At 40.4% G+C, this 21,478-nt stretch overlaps 1 protein-coding gene across 1 annotated transcript in view; it reads left to right on the top strand.

Moving 5' to 3' along the window:
* The first annotated feature begins 424 nt into the window (after positions 1-424).
* The window catches only part of LOC117772625 (cGMP-dependent 3',5'-cyclic phosphodiesterase), a 152,770-nt gene continuing 131,716 nt past the window's right edge, over positions 425-21,478 (top strand). Inside the window, exon 1 of the mRNA XM_034603905.1 lies at positions 425-483. Within this exon, the coding sequence (XP_034459796.1) occupies positions 425-483 (59 nt within the window). The remainder of the gene's footprint in view (positions 484-21,478) is intronic.

The following is a 21,478-nucleotide window of genomic DNA, read 5'->3' as shown; positions in this document are numbered from 1 at the left end:
AGTTTGACTGACGTGAGGCGTTGAACGTGACACACACGCACGCACGCACGCAAACACACACACACACACGCACACACACCTCTTCTCTCTCCCCTCCCTCCCTCCCTCCCTCCCTCCATCCCTCTCTCTCTCTCTTCCTTATATCCGCGCGCACCGCAGCTCCAGTATCAGTTACCGGGTCCCGACCAATCCCCGCGCGAAGTCAGGCAGCGGAGGAGAAGCACACCGGAGAGAGAGAGAGAGAGAGAAGAGAGAGAGAGAGAGAGAGCGCACCCAGCACATCCTCCCTCACCCCTTCTTCCAAACCCCCAGCAGACAGACGCACAGGCAGCCTCCCCCTCTTCTTCCTCTCCTCCTCCTCTTCCTCTCCTCCTCTGACTGCAGCTGTTCGGGTGAACCGGGGAGGCGCGAGGCAGGATGCGCGATGGGACAAGCGTGCGGACACGCGCTCCTCTGCCGTAGCCAGCCGCCGTCCTCCGAGATGTAAGTGCGTCCCCTATAATAACTGTGTGTGTGTGTGTGTGTGTGTGTGTGTGTGTGTGTGTGTGTGTGTGTGTGTGTGTGTGTGTGTGTGTGTGTGTGTGTGTGTGTGTGTGTGTGTGTGTCTCTGTCCCGGAGCGTCTCTTACTTCTGTAGCGCGCACAGACACAGAGTGGATGGCTGCAGACACATGGCACCGCGCACTGAGCCACAGCCACAGTGGTGATGGCGCGGTGTAGTAGTGTGAGTGTGACCTGCTGGGTGTCATTATCCCCCCTGACAGTGAAGAGCCCATGTTAACCGGTGCTGCCAAATGCCGGAGTGAACCGGTGGACAGGAGCCCTGTACCTCACACACACACACACACACACACACACACACACACACACACACACACACACACACACACACACACACACACACACACACACACACACACACCATCATGTATTATCACTAAAATGTTGTCGTAGTGTGTCTAGACTGCTCCACAGGGAGTTCAGTGACCTTACTGTGCCTTTGTGTCTTCTTTGTGTCTTTTTACACTGCGGTCTGATAAAGCTTCCTTTCCCATACTCCAACAGGGACTGATACATCTGCCATGACAGTCCTAATTGAATTCTCTCGTTCTTTATGTTGAAATGCTCTAAAAGGCTTTTGACTTTGAGGAAACTACCTTGATTGAAATACTGTCTGGCCTGATCTGTTGTAGCCTCGGTGTCCAGCAACAACCTGGGATGGTACAACTTATGTGGCACCTTTTATAAATGTGCTATAAGTAATAATTATATATTGTAAGCCATTAAAGGGACCAGGTTGCCAGGTTGGGCAAAATGAGGTCTACAAGAACTGGACCAAAATCCAGTTATCAACAACTTTCTAATTTATTAAGTTATTTAAAGGCTGGGGGATAAAAAAAATATCATATTTAGGGTGGGATATATATATACAATCTAATAATAACAAAAGTTAAATATATATCTATTATATATTAAATGAATTATAGTCAATGATCGACCTCAGATTTGTAAAATGTTTTTCTGTTTATCCACTTTGTTATTCTCTGCTCATAAAGAAGAGTTTAACACAACAATCTTCGCTCAGCAGCAAAAATCTGTCTTTAAACTATCACTAAATAATAACATTGATCGTGATAATTGTCAATATCGACTAATATGAAGCATTTTATCTTGATATCATTGTTAATTTGTCCCTAGTTATTTTTTTAATTCTCATTCAATAATTTACAACTTTGTAACTGCTCTATTACAAAGACAAGAAGGATCAACACAAACCACAACCACCCACCCCTGATTAGTTCCTTTTATTCATAAACTTTATTTATTTATGTTAATAATAATACAAATCATTAATAAATCATTAATGAACCACGATAAAGCATTTATCTACAACTTATCAATCATTTTATGGAGAGTTCTTTGGTAGAACTTGGTACCCTTGCTATCATCAGATGTGGTGATGTTTAAGTTTTAATATTTCAAAGTTAAATTTGAGGATTAATGCTCTCATTGTGCATTTTTCTCCTTTAAAACAAGCATCATCCTCGGCTTAAATTAAGGCTTTTTAAATTCAATCTCGATCCTCAGGCGTTTATTCCCTTGTAATGAAAACAACTTGACATTTTGGAGACAAAAGGTTTTGACAGGATAAGAAACGTAAAATGGAGGCTGACGTGGCCATTATGACAATTTAATGCTTTAAAGCAGGACAGTTTCTTCCTGTCTGAGGCTTATAGTGTTTATCATGTGCTGACAACGTGTCACGAAGGAGGTGTTTGTTAAACTCTGTGGGTTCTTTTCTTCAGGCAGTTTGTTGTGTTGTTGTTATAGACTGCTCTGTATTATAAGCTGCTGCTGTTTTTCACCCACTGTCTGTCTGTCATGCCTTTTCTTGGTTGCACCTGTTTGGGGACAAATGATCTTTTAAATATCCACGGCCCACTTGTTGTTTAGCAGGGTCCCTCTCATGTTGAAGCAGGCTTCTGCTGTATGTATGAAATTAAAGTTTGCCATGTAAACACACAATGGCTGCTGTTAAAGTTAGTGACGTGCGTGCTGCTGAGTTTAGTGATTGTAATCAAAACGCATGGCTGATCAAACAGTATGCACACACTGCACTGTATATACAGGGGGAGCGTCCCTCAGGACATGCCTTGATCTCTGTACTCAGTGGGTCAATAGCATCCTTTGTGGATAATAACATTGTGATGCCATTATGCACTGACAAATTTGGGGGCACTTTTTCCTAATTTCAAGTTTCAACTCCTTTTTGGCTCAAAGTTGAAAAGTCCTCTTTCTCCCCTTTCTTCTTTATTGGTTTCAGTTCAGTAATGGAAATCACTGCAGGATAATTCACCTCATCAGAAAAAGACTAATCCTCTCACACCGGGCATTTGCAGCCGGTCCAGGAGGAAATAACTGGAGTTGTGGAGGAATAATGAATCTGCCAGGTGAAGGTCAATGATCTTTGATACTATTACTTTCAGCCGCTGGTCTCACTGGCTTCCCTCTGGCCGGAGTCAGTCATGAACAGGGTTTGGTATCGTTATTGGTTGTTACCAATACTGGTGCTAAGCCACAAAACAACAGGAGACGATTAGATCAGCTTTTTATTGGAAGTTAAAATGTAACACCTTTTACTTTTAACAGTTTACAGGGACCTTAACTTAAATACACAAATTTAAAAAAGTACAAAGCAAAGTTATATGATAAATAAAACCTAACCTAACGTGATGTGTTTGGTAAGGGGCCTGACGCAGGCAGTCATCAGGTGCTTCACTAAGTTTGTCATGTTCCTCCCTTCCTTCTTCTTCTTCTTCTTCTTCTCTCGGTTTACTGGTGGATCGCCAACAACAAGGTGCATACCACCACCAACTCTACAAGTCGCCGGGTCCTGCCTTTCAGCTCACCGCTCTCAGTTATTGCTCAGACAATGGCTCCTCGTCCCGGTGTCAGAATTAAATGTGAAATACACTCACGCTCCCGACCGTTTAGCTTCAGACGTTTTGTTGTTGTGTCGACTCGAGTTTGAAGTGAGCACTAGCTTAATGTAGGCCAACGTTACGAGCTGCCAGAGACATGTAGAGAGTCCACCAGAGTTAAGTGTAATTTCAACTGGGCACATGCGGTTATGTTTATGTTGTCTGTAAGCAGGGAAGCTTTTTCAGTACAAAGCTCAGGCACCGAAATGAGGCAGCGAAATCTCTGTTGTGATTCGCTCTGGTCGGTACCTGCCCCGTAGGAACTGGTGTCTGATTGGCTTGATTTCGGGACACAACCCCAAACATGGAGCGTGATGCTGTCACAAAATACACAATAGCAGATGCCATGTCCCATCATGTGATTGAGCATTATGATAAAATAAAACCATATAGGCTGAAAAAAACATCCCCAGCTTTCTATGTTCATAGATTTAGGGTCTTCGATCTCTGCATTCAAGTTGTGCGAGCCAGTTATTAGACGTCCATTCACCCTTGGGTTTGATGCTGAGTTTGTTTGTGCTATTAACAGCCTTTTCAAGAAGACACGTTCATATTCAATGCACTTTGTTTATCTGCTGTTATCGTCTCGCAGCAAACAAGCATCAGCCATGTAATCTGTATTTTGTTTTGTGCAGTCGTGTGCCAGCGGGAGTGCACGTGAACAGCGTTCACCCTGAAAAATATTGCAATGTACTGGAGTGACGCCAGGAAGTCAGATCCCCACCAGCCACACACACGCACACACACACACGCACGCACTGAACCACATGCACAGAAATGCACAGAAGTACACAGCAGCAGCAGAGTTGTAACCTGACTCCTGATGAGCGAGCGAGTGTGTGTGTGTGTCAGAGACAGGGAGAGAAGAGAAAGGATGCTGACGTTGCACTGTGTTATCATCAGTAATGGGCTCATCAATACTAAAATATTCAGAGAGAGAGAGAGCGAGAGAGAGAGAGAGAGAGAGAGAGAGAGAGAGAGAGAGAGAGAGAGAGAGAGAGGGGAGAGAAAGAGTGTGGATGGAGATAAAGTGAAACTAGGGTGAAAGCTGAGAAAAACCATTGTGTGTTGTGTTCGTATGCTTTTCCTCATGCATATGTGTATTTGTGTATCTACAGAAATGTGTGTTAATGCAAAATATTCAGCTTAAAAGCTTTAAATGTGCCGATTCAGCCATATTTAGATTTAATGTGTCTGAGTCCAGAACCCAGAGTATTCACTTACAAGCATTATGTACAGTATATTTTAAACTGCTGACACATGTGTTTACGTCGGAGACTGCAGTTCATGATATATGATATTTGATTACAGAACAAATGTACAGAAAATATCTTGTCCTCCAGTTGAGGTGTAAATTAAATTTGTTTTGTTTGGGAGAGAAGTCAAGTGTGTCCTCTAAGGAGTTTTTCTGGTAACAAACACCCAATCACACAGCTTTAATTTGTATTACCAGAACTAGTACATCCAGAAATAGAATCAGTTAGCTTTGTGATTCTCAGTTTTGATTGACCTCAATAGTGAAGTTTTCTTTTTCCTGATTTCAAATATGTAGTTTTCTGGAGGTGCATGTACTACTGTTCCTCTGGTCATACCAAAATGACGGAATAAACCTGATCAGGAAATTTCTAGCATTTCCAAATTTATAACTTTAACTAAAATTATTCAGGAGGCCCTTTCTTGGAAGAGTTTATTGAAAGATCACCTCAAATGCAACGATTCAGAGCCTTTCAGACCTCCCTGACCCTGAGCCACTTACCTGTCTCCTGCTCTGGAGTTTAGTGCTCCCTTGAAAATGTGAATCTTACACAGAACCAGTAAAACGTGTATATTGTAGAGGTCACAGCTGTGTCATCCTCATCTTATTTTCATTCGTCATTGAGCCACCACATTACCACACACCTACATTTCAAAATATGTGTCACAATTTGATATTAAAATATCTAAAATCAACAAGGCCTTTGTTATATCTTTTGTTGACTTGTGTAATTACGTTATCCAAAATGTTTGCAGTAATGTTCAAACCCAGAGAATTTTCATCGGCAACGGTGGTGAAGACAACAACTCCCATGATCCCACGCTGCTTCACGACAATATCATTTAACTAGGTTGTGCTTTATTGTTTTGATTGAGAGACTACAAGACGCCATAATATTGTATGTTTAAAGTCCAAACCCCAGGTTAATGGGAAAGCTTATTTTATGTTCAGGTAAAGTTCAGGCGAGCATGCAGTGCGAATTATTCAAAAGGCCTAAAGACTGTTCACAAATACATGTTCACACGGGTTTAGGGAGTTAACCTACATCACTAGACCACATTTATCAGTGTCTGTATTTGTCTGTGTGTGTATAAGTCTGAGATGGACGCATTCATTCTGTGTTAAACAGAGTGTAATCTATGTAATAACATGTAACACCACTGTCCCCATCACTAACTGAGTGGAAATCTATTTTATCATTACTTGTAGCTAAATGTTGTTTGGTTCTTCTTGACTTCGTCTTTTAATCAGTATGTCTGACCAGTGTCTCCAGTTGCTTTTCTACAAATTGATGCGATTTCTTGTGAAAATGGGATCTGTGTGAATGTTCATATAAACGTGTGCCCACTAATTGGGAAGTAAATGGACCAAAATGTCAAAGAAGATGAGCCAAGGAGGAGAATGAATGCTGTGTAGAGGGAGAGTTATGGACTGTGTAAAGATTTCAGCTGATTGGGCTGGTTTCAGGTTTCAGGTTTTATAATAAACTTATAATAAACTTTGTTCATGTAGCAGTTTTCTTTTAACAAGAAGAAATTAAACCACAAAATAAACAAACAGAAATGGCAGTTGACTACAAGAAGAGGTGAGGAGAGATAAAGCAGTAAAATTGAATAGATCCTCAGATTTCACATCTAACTGAGGTGCATTGGTATAAAATGTAAGTAGTTTGATTTTTGTATTAATATATCAAGAGATACAAATAAAAACGTTTGATTCATTAATGTCCCAGTTAAAACATGCTTCACTGGACAATTGTACTTCTATACATTACTTTTATTTGATCTTGTTTCTATTTTCCACATGATATACTTGTACTTGTTTGAATACTCAAAACCTTACATATATGTTTGCATGTCAACTGTTGTTTCTATTGTGGGCTCTCCACAAGAATAGAAGGCATGGCCAGCTGGTCACTTGTTATGCCTGTTTCTCACACCTTATTTGGAAGAGTTATTTTAAAGCTGGAGGCTTCAGTTACAGTCAAGTTAAACTTTAAGTTTCATATGTTTAAGTTTTATGATTAAAGCTGCAACAAGTTTAGTGTTGGGTTAAGAATAGGTTGGATTAAGAACTGTAGCCTAACAGCTAAGGTAAAAATACAACTCAGAGGAAAAGATTTAAGTCAATACAATGTCATCACGAGTGTGTGTGTGTGTGTGTGTGTGTGAGTCTGGAGGTGTCGCAGGGAAAAGGTGGCTGACAGCTCCCGTGGTTCTCAGCTTTGGCTCCAGCAGCTCCTGTCAGCCTTCTTATCTCTATAGACTGTTGCCACAGACAGGTGTTTCTCTGTGTCTGTGTGTGTGTGTGTGTGTGTGTGTGTGTGTGTGTGTGTGTGTGTGTGTGTGTGTGTGTGTGTGTGTGTGTGTGTGTGTGTGTGTGTTCTACCTTAAGATATCAAGGTAGGAAGTGAGGAAGGTGAGTTTAGGATGGAAAGCGTTGGTTTATTTAGAAAACAGTATGAAGAACCTCATTGATTGTGTGTGTGTGTGTGTGTGTGTGTGTGTGTTGGGGGGGGGGGGGGGGGTTATTACTTATTTGTATTTACAAGTGGTCTCTGTGTGTTTCTTTCCTGAGGCACCAAGAGTCATAGGATCTTACAGTTTGTCATGCATTCTCTATATATACACAGGGTTTCCTCTGGGCCTTTAAAAGTCTTAAATGGGTTAGAATATTACACACTAGGTCTCAAATGCATTATGTCATAATTATGTTAAGAAATGTAATTATACCGCCGTCGCACAAGTTTTCTTTTTCAAGAAGAAATGTTTCCATGTGTTGTAGTTCTTTCTTGATGATACACATATTAGCACGCTGTAGTAAAACGAAAGTGAAGGTGGAACTTCCATCAGACATTTTCTTATGTGTGTGTGGGTTTGAGTATTACACAGCTTCTGGTGTCTGATAAATCGTTTGCTCTCACAAACGTGGCAGTAGATGGTTAAACCCTCCAGTGGAATAAAAGTGACTATTTGAAGCAGCTGCTGAAGAGAAGCAGGAGATTAAAGCGACTGATGTAAATTTTTCATGAATCTCAAATTCACAGACATAGAGAAAAGTCCTTTCTCACAACTCTCTAGTGAGTAAGAGTTTTTTTTCCTCCCACATCCCTGTAAAACAGCATTGTGTTTGTTAATTGTGTTGGGGTTTAACGGGACTAAAATCACACTGGCCGATCCTTTTCAATCCCATGACACCGCTACAAGCTGAGCTGATTTCTCGTTGATGTTCGCTGTGTGTGTCATTATATTTTACTGCTGTGCTAAATGTTATTATGTTTTCGAACGTTTTTTTATGACTGATATTCATCATGTGTTGCCGTTCCACAGTTGTTTCTGTTGGTCTGTTGTTTTACCAGATGTGTTATGTTCTTACAGTAACTGCTGTTGTTTTACTGCTATGGATTTAGCAGTTTGTGGCCCACTGTTATATTGATGTTAAAGCAGTTAATTTAGCGACCTTTATTATCGGTGTAGTTGTTGCGCTCTGTCTCTACAGTGAGGTGGCAGAATGCGTTCCTACGCAGGTTCCCCTCCACCTGCCTGCAGGGCTTTTTCTTATCGACCGTCTCTATTGATTGACTCACACACAGATAAAGCCACTGACAGGCTTTAAGTGTCACATTTGGGACACTCAGTGGTTTTGTGAAGCTTGTAGCACTGAATGAAATTACTTGTTCGACAGCGTATGATCACACGTGCTGCATGCACATATAGTAGCACTTATATGGCACTTCCGTATAGCACTTTGTAGTTTGGCTTTCTTGAAGCAAATTGTACTTACTTGATTCTTGTTGTTCTGGGTTTGTACCCTCATGGTTGAATGCACTTATTGTAAGTCGCTTTGGATAAAAGCGTCAGCTAAATGAAATGTAATGCAATAAAAAACGGCATATTCTCAGGTTCTCTCTCTCACACACACACACACACACGCACACACACACACACACACACACACACACACACACACACACACACACACACACACACACACACACAGACATACATACATACTGTGTGTCATATACTGTAATCATTTCAACAAATACCTTATTTCTTGTTTTCAGTCTGCAGTCAATTGTTTTTCCAGTATTTTGACATAAACTCCTTTAACACCAATGGTACCTGCCAAGTGGAAACATGGTGATAATTATTATGATCATGCTGAGATAAGCTATTGTCTGTTTGTGTGTCTGTCTATCCTCGCACTATATTTATGGCTCCGGCTGTATTGGTTTTCTCGTTATTATTTCCAACAGACCAGTTCCCCCTCTTCATCACCTCGTTTGTGTTTAATTGTTTCCAACCACCTTCTTTTTCACTCCTCTGCCCTGATTTTCCACCTCCTCAACCGCCAGACAGCATCAGAGAGGAGACAGGTGTGCTGGAGGGAGACAGAGACTGCTGAGAGAGCTGGAGTGATGAAGGGCAGATGTTTCATCCAAAGAGTTGTCCAGGTTGCCTGGCAACTAATGGTGTCACATGTAACCTTACAAATGAGGGTGTTATCATTCCTCGAGGTTTACCTCTTTTGATCTGTGTATATTTGTCTGTTTTAAAGTTTTGCACAAATGAATCAGCGTATTTGTCATGTGAGGATGTTTATGACTGATCGTGTGTTTGTGTTTGTGTAAATGTGTGTATCCTCAAAGGCTTTGTGACGAGCGTGTCACAAATGTGACGAGGCTGCTGCACTTTTTCTCTCCTCCTCTCCTTCTTTCTGAGGATGCGGCTGCACAGTGACCTGTTGACAACCAGTCGTCAAACACATTAATCCAAACAGATGTCATAACTAGTGTATCAAATGTTTTACTTAAATGACTTTTTACATGTTGGATACAGCTTATAAAGCCTCAATCTGTGATCAAAATGTAAACGAAACGATTATACCCTAAATTACTAAGCCAAGTAAAAACTGTCCAACATCAACAGATCATATATTTTGTTCTGGATTTTTATTACTCCCTAAAAGTGGTGTTGACATTGGCCCCAAAAATCCAGGTTCTTATTGTAATTTTTTACAGTCTTATGTTTGATTGGCCAAACAATTAATTGATTAATCCAGGAAATAATTGTCAAATTAATTTATCAATTGCAGCCATAGTTTTGAAGTTTAAGGCACAGTTATCTTCTCTGGGATTGAACGCTGTACAGTTGTGTCCAAGGTACCTCACTATTCTGAATAGAGAGGCGTTTGTACACTGTGTGACTGTTTGTGCTAAGTAACATGCAATACTTAAGTGTAAGGAATATAAAGAAATATAGAAAAATATGAATGTAATTTAGCTAATATATACAGTGTAAAGACAGGGAAAATATGTGCAGTGAATGGATTGCACATGAACCGTTGATATTGCACTGACAGATGAATATAGCACAGTGAATATTGCACAGTTAAGAGAGGTAAAGGGTTAAAGTGCAGTCCATAATGGTGGTGAAGGTAGTTTGTACTCGGAGCAGAGCTGGTTGTACAGTCTTACTGCTGCAGGAAGGAGTGACCTGCGATACCATCCCAGGTACTTTTGTGTAGTTTGATTTTGCAGCCATTTTTTTGATGTAATTAATACTCTTCATCACTCTGGTCGGATCAAAAACACACATTTCCCAAAGGGTGCTTTGCTCTACACTGCTTACCAGACATACCAGACTTACCAGTTATACATTTACATTTTTTTTTACTCTAATTCATTAATTGTATATCTAGCCCTGTAAATCAGTGGCTCCCATCCCTGTTCCTCAGCTCCTGAGAGTCCTTCTGGTTAACATTCTAAGCATTTAATAAATGTTCTCACATTTAAATACATTTATTTTCAACCTGGGACACCAGGCAAATGCACTTAACCACAGCTTGATTACAAAACCATCAACTTTTACTACTGACGATCCTCTAGGATGGCTCTCAGTAGAGAGCATATACCTCCGCCAGGGTCCACCAGTCCACTTAGATTCAATCAAGCAACACCAAAATCAGTTCCCTAAGTATGCATGATTTTTTCACAAAGATCCATGATAATACTTTTTTAAAACCACCCTATCTCGCAATGTATGAACAAATTCCTGGATGTGCCCCTTTGTCCAGATGCATGCCAAAATTGAATTTAAATGTAATGTTTTTTTTCTTGGCCCATGTCCCATCACTCCATCAAGTTTCATGGAAATCTGTTTTGCATAATCTTGCTGAGTAACAAACCAACCAAACAACTTTAAAAACAAACAGACAGGGGCAAAAACCATGACCTGTGTACTGAGGAGAACTGGAGCTGTTTTAAACGTGATCACACCAGATACTGATTTGATTGAGGTTTTATCTGTTTACTAGACTTTGTGTCAAATAGATTGATAAATAAAAATGATTGATGACTTTATTTTTATGGTATGTGTACTTTAACTTTAATGCCTAGAACTTAAAAAAATGAGTTTTGGGGTCTTTCGACTCCATAGGACAGTAAGCGTGAAATGGGGAGAGAGTGAGGGGAAGAAACGCAGCAAAGGTCCGGGTCGAAACCGAACCTGCTTCTGCTGCAGGGACCTAATCCTCTGTTAGCAGGGCACCCACGCCTGCAGGATTATACACTTTTTTTAAGCAGTGCTGATATATGGCTTCATGTTGGCCAGTCTGATGTTCCACTCCTTTGTTCCAGACTGAAATATCTCGACTACTGCATTTTGACCGTCAGTACCCGGGACTTTTAGCCCTAGGAACCTTTGTCAATGAACTAAAAAGTTCCTGCAGATTGTGTTTCCACTGGTGTTTCAAATCTGTTCCACTCCAGTCCACCATGTGGCGGTAATGCTGAAGACTATACAACAATGATGATGCTATATAAATTGAACATTAAAACGCCGACAGTAAACATGGAGGAGATTCAGGCTGTGCTTCTGTTGTACTGTGAGCAACAACAGACAGTACAGTATGTTAGGCTATATGCTGGATTATTATGGATTAGTATTTTGAATGCAGAGAAGAAAACATCAAACACAGATATCTGACACAACATTAACACAATTGACAGCATGTAACCATATTGTGAATGATCTATTTAATCTGTTAATATTTGCCACCTTGGCAGGATTAAATCGTTTTGGGGCCTGGGGCAAAAAAATGATCTGCTGTGCTCTTAATAATCCCTTTTAATAATTCCTCCCACTCTCCGAGGATTGTATATTTATGCTGGTATACTACTGTACATGGCCATGCTGCTGTGTGCTAATATGATTAAACACAAATTAATTTAGAAATGTGCAGCGTGTAAACACAGTTCTGGAAGTAATAATAGTCTTAATAGATAGGGAAGTATGACCCACTTTAATGCCAGGTTAATATATGCTGTTCTTTATTGGTGAATTTTCGCATATTACCAAAGAAAATTACCACAAACTAATTGTGACATCTCAATCTTGGGGCAGTTGGTGGTAGGTTGCTTTGTCCAGCTGGTAATCCATTCCACGGTTATATCAAGTTTTAGGTCACATTTTGTTGCAGAAGTTGCAAAACTCATTTACTTTTATTTTCCTAATTTCAACCAGCCTTGTTTAACTTCTCAAATAATCTTCAAGTTTTGGGGTTTTTTTGGCACTTTAGCTTCCTGTCCATCAAGGATGCGTCTGACATGCTCCAAATTCATTATGCAGCAGGCAAACGAGTCCCAACATACAACCAGAGTCATAGAGAACTATCTTCATTGACAAGAAGATCAATGGGTCCTCAAACAGATGATCCGACCCCCACCGAGCTCTGATCCCAACATCACTGAGTCAATCTGGGATTATACGAAGAGACAGAAGAAGTAGAGACCTAAATCCACAGAAGAGGTGAGGCATTTTCTCCAAACAGCTTGAATAAACTGACAAGCCTCTAGAATGGCACTCGGTAGAGAGCACACCTCCACCAAGGTCCAGCAGTCCACTTAGATTAAATCAAGCAACACCAAAAATCTGTTCCCTAAATATGCAAGATTTTTCCAAAAAGCAGTGCTGCAATATGGCTTCATGTTGGACAGTCTGGTGTTCGACCACTTTGTTCCAGACTGAAATGTCTCAACTACTGTTTAATAGATTACCATGATATTGTGTGCACTCATTCATGCTCCCCAGAGGATGAATCAGAGTGCCATTGATCATCACCTGACTTTGCCTCTATTTCCATCGTCAGATGAAACTTTCAGTTTGTCCAAGGATTCACGTTCATATATCTGTAAAAATACTGACAAATATTGACCCACTTACACAACGAACTATGATAGTGAACATTGAAAACCCAATCCACAGTCTAGACATCATATTCAGTCTAGATGGGTTTTATAAAGGCATTAAACATTTCAGCCTTTGCGGTTGGAGAGTGCCTGTGTTTCTGTGACCTATTGTGTCACATATTAGTACACATGCACGTAACACAATGGTAACGAGACCAAAAACTGCTCCAGGACAGACACACAATGATTGTCCTTGACCCCTACTTGTCTTTTAGTAGAAACAAGCTCTGCCCCTGGGCCACGTATGCTAAAAAAGAGATGGACATAGACATCCTCACACAAACACTAAAACACACACACACACACACACACACACTGACACAGGTCACTTTTGTGGACATTACATTGCATTCAAATCCTGGAGACATATCCTTACCATAACTACTACTAACCTAACCCTGACATTAACCAACACATAACTTCACTCTGACCTTAAAACATGTCACCTTCAATTAGTTATGTAACAGGGATTCTTTGCTTTGTATCTCTCTCTCCCTCTCTTTCTCTCTCGCTCAAACACACACTCACACACACACACACACACATTCACGGGGTCACATATCTAATTTTTCGCAGGTCTTGCAGCAGTGCTTTGAAACAGTTTCGAGAATGGGGCAGAATTCATTTGCATTCAGACAGTATTCTCTCCGTCTGATTGGCTCTTAAAGCAGCAGCTCTATGATATGCTAATTAAATGCCGAGAATCCTCCCCACCAACAGTTTTCCTTCTATGAAACTCTTAAATAATAATAACGCACAAAGGCAGACACTTGTAACCACACACACACACACACCCATATGCATGCACACACATACACATGCACACGCACAAAGATAGACACAGATGCAAAATCTACTCTGCAGTGTGAATCTGAACTTCTTAATTAGGGGTTGTGCTCATTTGCTGCCCTGCTGTCAAGACAATGAGTGTTTATGTTTATGTGTGTTTTCTCAGTTTATGTATTTTTGTTTGGTCCATGTGTGTGTTAGTGTCTGTGTGTTAGTGTCTGTGTGTGGGTAAAGCTGTCTGTTTGCAAGATTCTTTTTCATTCTACATTCATCTGTCAGTTTGTCGTCCCCCATTTTCTTCTCTGTGTCTTCAATGAACCCAAATGGTCACCTTTCACACTTGTCCGTTTATGCCTTTAGTCCTTACACATACACACACACACACACACACACACACACACACACACACACACACACACGCACAGGCACAACACACGTACACAGTCACAATTGCCCAGAGGCACTTCTTTTCTCTGTCTCTCTCATTCCGTCTCATGTTCCGCCTATAATCTTTTTCTTCTCTCTTTACCCTACAAAAAATGTCCCTTTCAAGTCAACTCAAGCAAAAAATGAACAATTTTTACTGCCAGCAGGGGGTCTAGCAGGCATGTATGTGCTGATTGTACATGCGTTTGCTCATGCGTGTCTGCACAAACATACGGGGAATGTACATCCATGTGCACACAGCTGTATAAAGCTGTTTAAAGGCGTATAAAAGAATACCACACATTGAATGACAGAAGTCTTTCTTGTGTTTAATGTGACTGCAGTATAGGGCTAGGGTCTCCAGATGTGTATTTCTGCTCATGTTCCAGTTTTTCATGGAGCTGAAAGGTGAATGTGTGTCATCATTACCGCTTCCAAGCAGGTTCTTTTTTCATTTTGTCCGTCTGTAAGCAGGATTACACGAAAAAATTATGGACGAATTTCCACAGCACTTGGTGGAAGGATACGGTATTGGTCAGGAAAGAAGCCATTGAATTCTGGTGTGTATCCAAATAAATGGGTAAATGCAAAAATGTTGTTTTCTGTGCTTTGCTCCATCAGAATTCATTCAATCTGTGGCAGTAAAGGGGGTTCGTGTGCAGATTCAAAGAGTTAGAGTGGCAGGTACCCAAACTAAAATGTAAAGGACAAGTTCTCACATGAGAGCGAGAACTGTATTGCATGGCATTTGCAGGCATGTGTACAGCTGCAGCTGGAACTATAAGGTCTGACTGTCTGCATGAACGGTTAAAACATTATGGAAGACAGCTCAAGCATACACAGAGCAAAAAAACAAGTTAGAGATCACTTATGTTATTATGAGAAATGTAAAAAATCATTCTGTTTATTATGAAATTGTTGCACGGCAAATTAGAATACGGTATAAATGATTCATGGGAAATATTACTTTGACATTAGCCTCAACGGAGGTATGCACTCTCAGAGCACCCCTCTAGTTCTATTGGTGCATGTGTCCAGGTGCAGCATCTGTCCCAACATCAAAGCAATATAGAGAGATCGTGTATATGTTTGATATTCTAACCTTGGGAGAGGATGGAGAGTTTAAGTCTTTGATTGCACCTGTTTAAAGTCAACTATGAGAAGGTGCCTCGTGCTGGAGTGGACTGACGTCTAAGCGAGGGCACACTTGCTTTCATCTCTTTTGTCGTTTTCCATCTCTCTTGAAACTGTCTGGGCCACAATCAGTGTTTTGCCACTCTCTCTTTGTGTCCACATCAGTCTGTTTATCCCTCCCTTCTTGACTCTGTGTCTCTTTCATCCTCCTCCTTTTGCCTTTTCACAAGGATGAGAGTTGTGTGGTGCACCTTCGCCTATTTTCTCTGGAGTGAGATTGCACCGCCTGGTCCCTAACTAGGCAGTCTGGGAAGCTGCTTTGATGTCACCAACAATTTGAAGTCTGTAATGAGGAGCTGGAATTATTTGTGATCGGAGGCGGCTCCCTTTGAAACATACAGTAGGGGGGTTGCCTTATGTTTGTTGATGGTGTTTATGCTTCGTATTTTCTGCCTCCTAGGTAATCATACCACTTGCATGCTGTGACTGATGGTCTGTCAGAAAGGTTTGGGTTTCTAGGCTATAGTGGGGGTAAGAAACTTGAAGGTTAAACTGGAAATGTGATATTACTTAGAAATACCTCATGCGGTACTTTTAGAAAATTATATCTGTATCTATAACCTTGAAAAGGGAAAACACCGTACAGGCTCCAACTGTTGATTCTGAATTTTTCTATAGATTTTGTACACTTCTTAAATCATTTGGAAACCACAGACTGTATATAAAGATGAAATCGAAATTATAGCTCCACAGTAGTGATGTTGTTCGCTACCTGGTGGCTGACTGCAGTATAGGTCATAAACCCTGCCCCCTCCATGTTAGTGGATGGGACATGGACCAAACAAAAATGCCAAAGTACTTGTCACATTTTTCTCAAAGATGGTTCCTGTCATGTTTGGTAGTTCTTTTCACTCTTATTTATATTCAATGGGTATCTTTCTGCTAAGTTTGGTTTTAATTAGTCATTTGATTTTATAAACACAAGGTGAAACATCATGATTTGACAGCTGACACTGACTCATGACTGGTCGGGTGTGTGTATCAGTGCTAATTTGGCTCCCTCCCCTAATCACTACTCCGCAGACTCCGGCTCCAAATGTGCAAAATGGCAGTATCAGGGATACTTTTGCGTAATTTCCGGATAGTGGGAGGAAGTGGAGACATGTCGTCCATCTTCATATACAGTCTATGATGGAGACATTTAACAGAGAGAGCATAAACAGACTGCAGCCCTCCCTCTGTGTGAGTGAGACATCAACCTAATTTGTAGACATTTCGGTTAAACACGACGTCAGGTCTATGAAACCTTTGCAGAAACTGGGGTTGACACATTGATCGAGTGTAATCCACAATGAACAGCCAACCCATCAGCTTGCAAATTCAACAACAAATCAATGAAATTGACAACGCAATGAACACATTCGCAACTCAGGCTTCAAAATGTAAGTTGTAGTTTTCCACTGCAGTAATAACTCTGCTGCAGAGTGACATAATGTGTCTGGTGTATGGGACTGTGAATGTTTCATTAATTTCATGATTTCAGATTTTAGAAGGTAAACTCAGATTCTCTGTTGATGTTTGTGTTGAAACTCTAAAATGAGCACAGGCATTCAACATCCCTGTGGACAGAGTGAACATTTCAGAAATGGAGACAGTTAAATGGACGTATTTTATATAATAATAATAATGAGTAGCAGACAAACATCTTGTGTGTTTACAGCCAAGAGTTACCAATACTCTCTGCCTCCTACAAATCTTCTTGTTCTCTTTCTATCTTTCTCATTCGTCCGGTTGTTCTTTCTCTTTCACCCTGATCAAGTTGTTCACTGTCTGGAAGCCCTTGGCTCTTTGCTTCCAAAAAGCACAGTCTGTTCTGATGGGACAGGTGGAGAACTCTTGTAATTGGTCAACCGCTGACAGTGTTTAGGAAATGTCACACCTCTTTCCCAAAAGCTTCCTGATCACATGTAAACCCCTCCGTAACAGTGGTGTTGATTCTGTTCAGTGTTGCCAGATGTACGATAATTAGCGTATTTGTACGATCAATAATGCCAAAATTTCCATGATGTACGATAATTAGATTTTTTTTTTTTTCACTTAGTATTATCAATTGTAATCTCGATGGTAAAATATGGATAACGTCTGTGTTTACGCATCTGTGCTGAGGAACGTGATGGTAAACATGAATATGGACCCCTACGTCTGTATTCTGTATATATAAAAACGATTAGACCTATTTTTATATATTTTTTATAATGTTCAAACCCAGACAAATCCCCAATTTTATTCAAAGTAGTTTTTTCCCTCCACTGTTTGTATCGGCCACTCCTAATGGATCACGATTATTTATAGGTCTTTTATGTTTTTGTTTTGATTGAGAGACCACTGTCTGCCAAGGTTATCATTTTAAACCACATATCAGTGAAAGATATCTGGTTTATTTTAAAATGTGCTGATCCATTTAAACTGAATGTCACTCAGGTTACCTGTCCCCTGCGTACAATTTTTGTTTTCTGTTGCTAGGATACAGTTAACTGAAGTAAAAAACGTGCCAATGAAGTGCTGATTATTGTCTGCAGTAATTTGAGTAAATTAAAAATCAATCAATGTTTTTAATATTTTTTTGTTTCTTTTGTCTTTATGGTGGTTTAACCTTTTGTAAACACACACACACACACACACACACACACACACACACACACACACACACACACACACACAATTATCCACTCTCGCTCTCACACTTTGCCAGTACTTAAATGTTTGTTCTTCTGTCTTAATGAGGACACTCATTGGCATAATGAATTCCCTAGCCCCTTACCCTAACCCTGACCAAGTCTTAACCCTCAAACAGTCCATTTAAATTGGGTCACAAAGTGAGGACCGTAGGTTGTAGGCTCAAAAATATCACAAAGATATCTGTACAAGTACACACACTTGAGAATATACTTCGTCATATGCTTTTTTCTGCTTGTCTGCCCATCCTGATACATAATGCATTACAACTGAGACCAAGTGGCCTTCCTCCATTCCTTCTTCCCTACCTCTCTCTTTCTCTCTCTCCCCCTCTCCCTCTCTTTTTCTTCCTCTCCCCTCCTCACCCACTTCAACTCCCAGCAATGATGCTATTCTCTCATCCTTCCCCTTCAGCTCCTGTCTCTCACCATCTTTCTCTCTCCCTCCTGTTATGTGTTACTGTATTGTTAGGTCCCAACAGTAATTTATTCATAGCGACACCCGGGCTGGCCTCTCCCGAAATGGAAGGACAGCTGGTGGACAACAGGGAGCTGACAGGAGATGTGACAAAAAATAGAGAAAGTAGGAAGGGGAATGGGAAAGATGGTGTGGACTTCAGATATTTGTATTTATTTTTAATGATTTATATTTTATTGAATTTTAGACGGACACAGTAATACAAACAAAGCAAGGGGGAAGGATACATGCATATACATAACATGAGCAGAAAACTAAGACAGCTAATGTGGTGTTGTAGCTAAGGTGAGCTTGTGCATGGATGCCTGTACATGTGTGTGTATATGGAAGGATGCTAAGTCTTCTGTTTGTCAATATAGGCTCGAGTGATACAGCTGTATTCTGCCCAGCAGAGAGAAGTATACTCTCTCCACCCCCAGCCAAGCAGATTCTGACAGTCAGTGACTGATGGTGCACTGGCTGGTTTCCATTATTTAACGTGTGATCTCCTATGATAGCAGTCTGGACCCATTTACAGTAATGTGGATAGTAGAAATTGTGTCTTTCACGATGTACAGGTATCTATAGCAGAGATAAATGAGGAGGAGACATCAGGTTGAATAACTCTACGGATCATACATTAGTCAGGACACTTGGATTCATCCTTTACATGGTTTCAAACTGATGTATCTTTTGGTTTTTTAGGAGTTTTTCTCGAGGTGCACCCTAAGTTGTTTACCTTTCCAAAGAAAGTGGCTGCACAACTGATCAAACCACTGAGCCTCCTCAGACTTGATCTTATGGGATCTGGGCCTGTCTGCAAAATAAATCACACCCATTAGTGAATGCTGTTCGTCCCATGCCCCAAACCACAGCAGAGGTGTTTACAAAATTACCTTTTTGTTCACATCTCCGCAGCCTGAAACCACTAATAATAAAATGTCAACCCAACTGTCTGGGAGATGTGAGCTTAGGGAGGATATTCAGGCTCCTCTGTGAGGTATTACAGAATTCATTTTCTTTAGTTCTCACCTCTTATTATCCCACTGTGTGATACTGTGTCTTCTGCTCTGACATTTTAGTCTAAAACCTGACACTGACAGATGTGCAGCTTCTCTCTTTATGTGATATGTTTGTCTCCTTTGTGGCCTTATTGATTAAACTTGTTCCAAATCAGTTTTGTTACTTCACTTGGGTGTGTGCCCTATGTTTGCAGAGTTTGACACAGGAAAACTGTTTTTACTTTCTCCTGCTGAAAGCGCAAAGTTCCTGTGTTCACCTTAAATCAGAGTTTAAGACGTGTGCTGTAATGGAAATTTCTCCAGTCTACCTATTCTGCTGATACTGACCAAACCATCTTATATGGATTGTATTTATATTGAGCCTTTCTATTATCAATCATTCAAATCACTTTACAGTACAGGTCGCTTTCACCCATGCTCACACATCCGTGCAGCGCTATATGCAGCCCTTTTAATAATAATAATAATAATAATACATTTTATTTATAGAGCGCTTTTCAAGATACTCAAAGACACTTTAGAAACGTTAAAATTAACATAAAAAGCTACGCACTAAAAACATAGAGCACACAACATACATCACACGTTAAAAGCAGTTGTGAAAAGGTGAAATTTTGATTTGTGATTCGAACATTGTGAGATTGGTGCAGTCTCGGAGGTCTTTTCTATAACACACTATCACATTCATACACTGCTGCCACAGCCATCGGGGGCAATTTGAGGCTCAGTATGTTGCCCAAGGATACTTCACGACGCAAACTGGAGGTGCAGGGAAACAAAACATCGACCCTCTGGTTAGCGGAGGATGACGTCTGATCTGCTGAGCCGGCCACTTGGCTTTCATAGCACTGCCATACAAGCCAGTGTGGCAAGCAGGAAAAGAACAATGACTGTTTGTGCTCTGTCTTCCAAGGTTAAAAAATGAACAAACATATAACTCAGGGTTAATTTATGGGTAATTATAATAAAGTGTAAAGTTCCCCTTTTGTAGAACTTTGTTTTTCTGTGCTTGGGGCATCGATATATTGATCTCCTCGGCGAGAGCAGACATGTTCTAACAAGCTGCTATTCAATGAGCATTTTTTAATAGCTTTATTGTATTGTTGTTTGTGCTCTGTAGAGCTGTGTGTTTTTATAGAAAGGCCTGAGGAAGGAGGGATGTTGCACAGCTCAGGATGTGATATGCAGCCTTCTTCCATATATGTCCCCATAAAATGAACCTTAAATAATTTCTCTAACATAGCATTAATAAAATGGGCTATTATTCTTTTTTTTTTTTTAAGAAGAAACAGTCTGATTTGTTCTGATGTATTCAAAAGAGACAGAAGTGAGAGACTACACAACTGATATCATGACATTTGTGATAGGACGATATTCAAATTTTCTTTCGTTTGATTTATCAGATAATATTTCAGGGATATTAATGAAAATAAACTGGCTTATTTAGGGGACTGTTATTTATGAGCGTGTGCAATTTGGGGCAGATCCAAAAATAAAAATCTGGATCTAGCGAATTTGAAATGAGGTTTCGTCAGGGGACTGTTGGGTCTTGGCAGAAGAATGTGCTGCTCTGCTGAGTGTTATTCTAGTTGTTTTCTCTGACAAGTCTGTTAATGTGTAACGTGGCCCTGAGGTGCAAAACACAACATTTGAAAGAACACATCAGCATTACAAAAAAATACAACCCCTCAACGTGATATGAGAGTATTTTAGACAACACATTAATGAATTGGAAAATACAACAACAAAACAGAACACAACATTTAAGGTAAAAAAAAAAAAAATGTGTGTAAACGGCCCTGTGTGTTTTTGGTGTTTATACCACAGCCACACAACCTTATGCAATAAATAAAACGTCAGTATATCCTTAATTTTGTTTGTAGTTGGTTCACCTCATTCCAGTCATTGTAGCACTCAGTTACCTGTGC

The sequence above is a fragment of the Hippoglossus hippoglossus genome, chromosome 13 (assembly GCF_009819705.1).
Source record: "Hippoglossus hippoglossus isolate fHipHip1 chromosome 13, fHipHip1.pri, whole genome shotgun sequence".
Lineage (NCBI taxonomy): Eukaryota > Metazoa > Chordata > Actinopteri > Pleuronectiformes > Pleuronectidae > Hippoglossus > Hippoglossus hippoglossus.
Note: the sequence above shows the minus strand (reverse complement) of the source record. Positions and strands in the feature narration are given on the sequence as shown.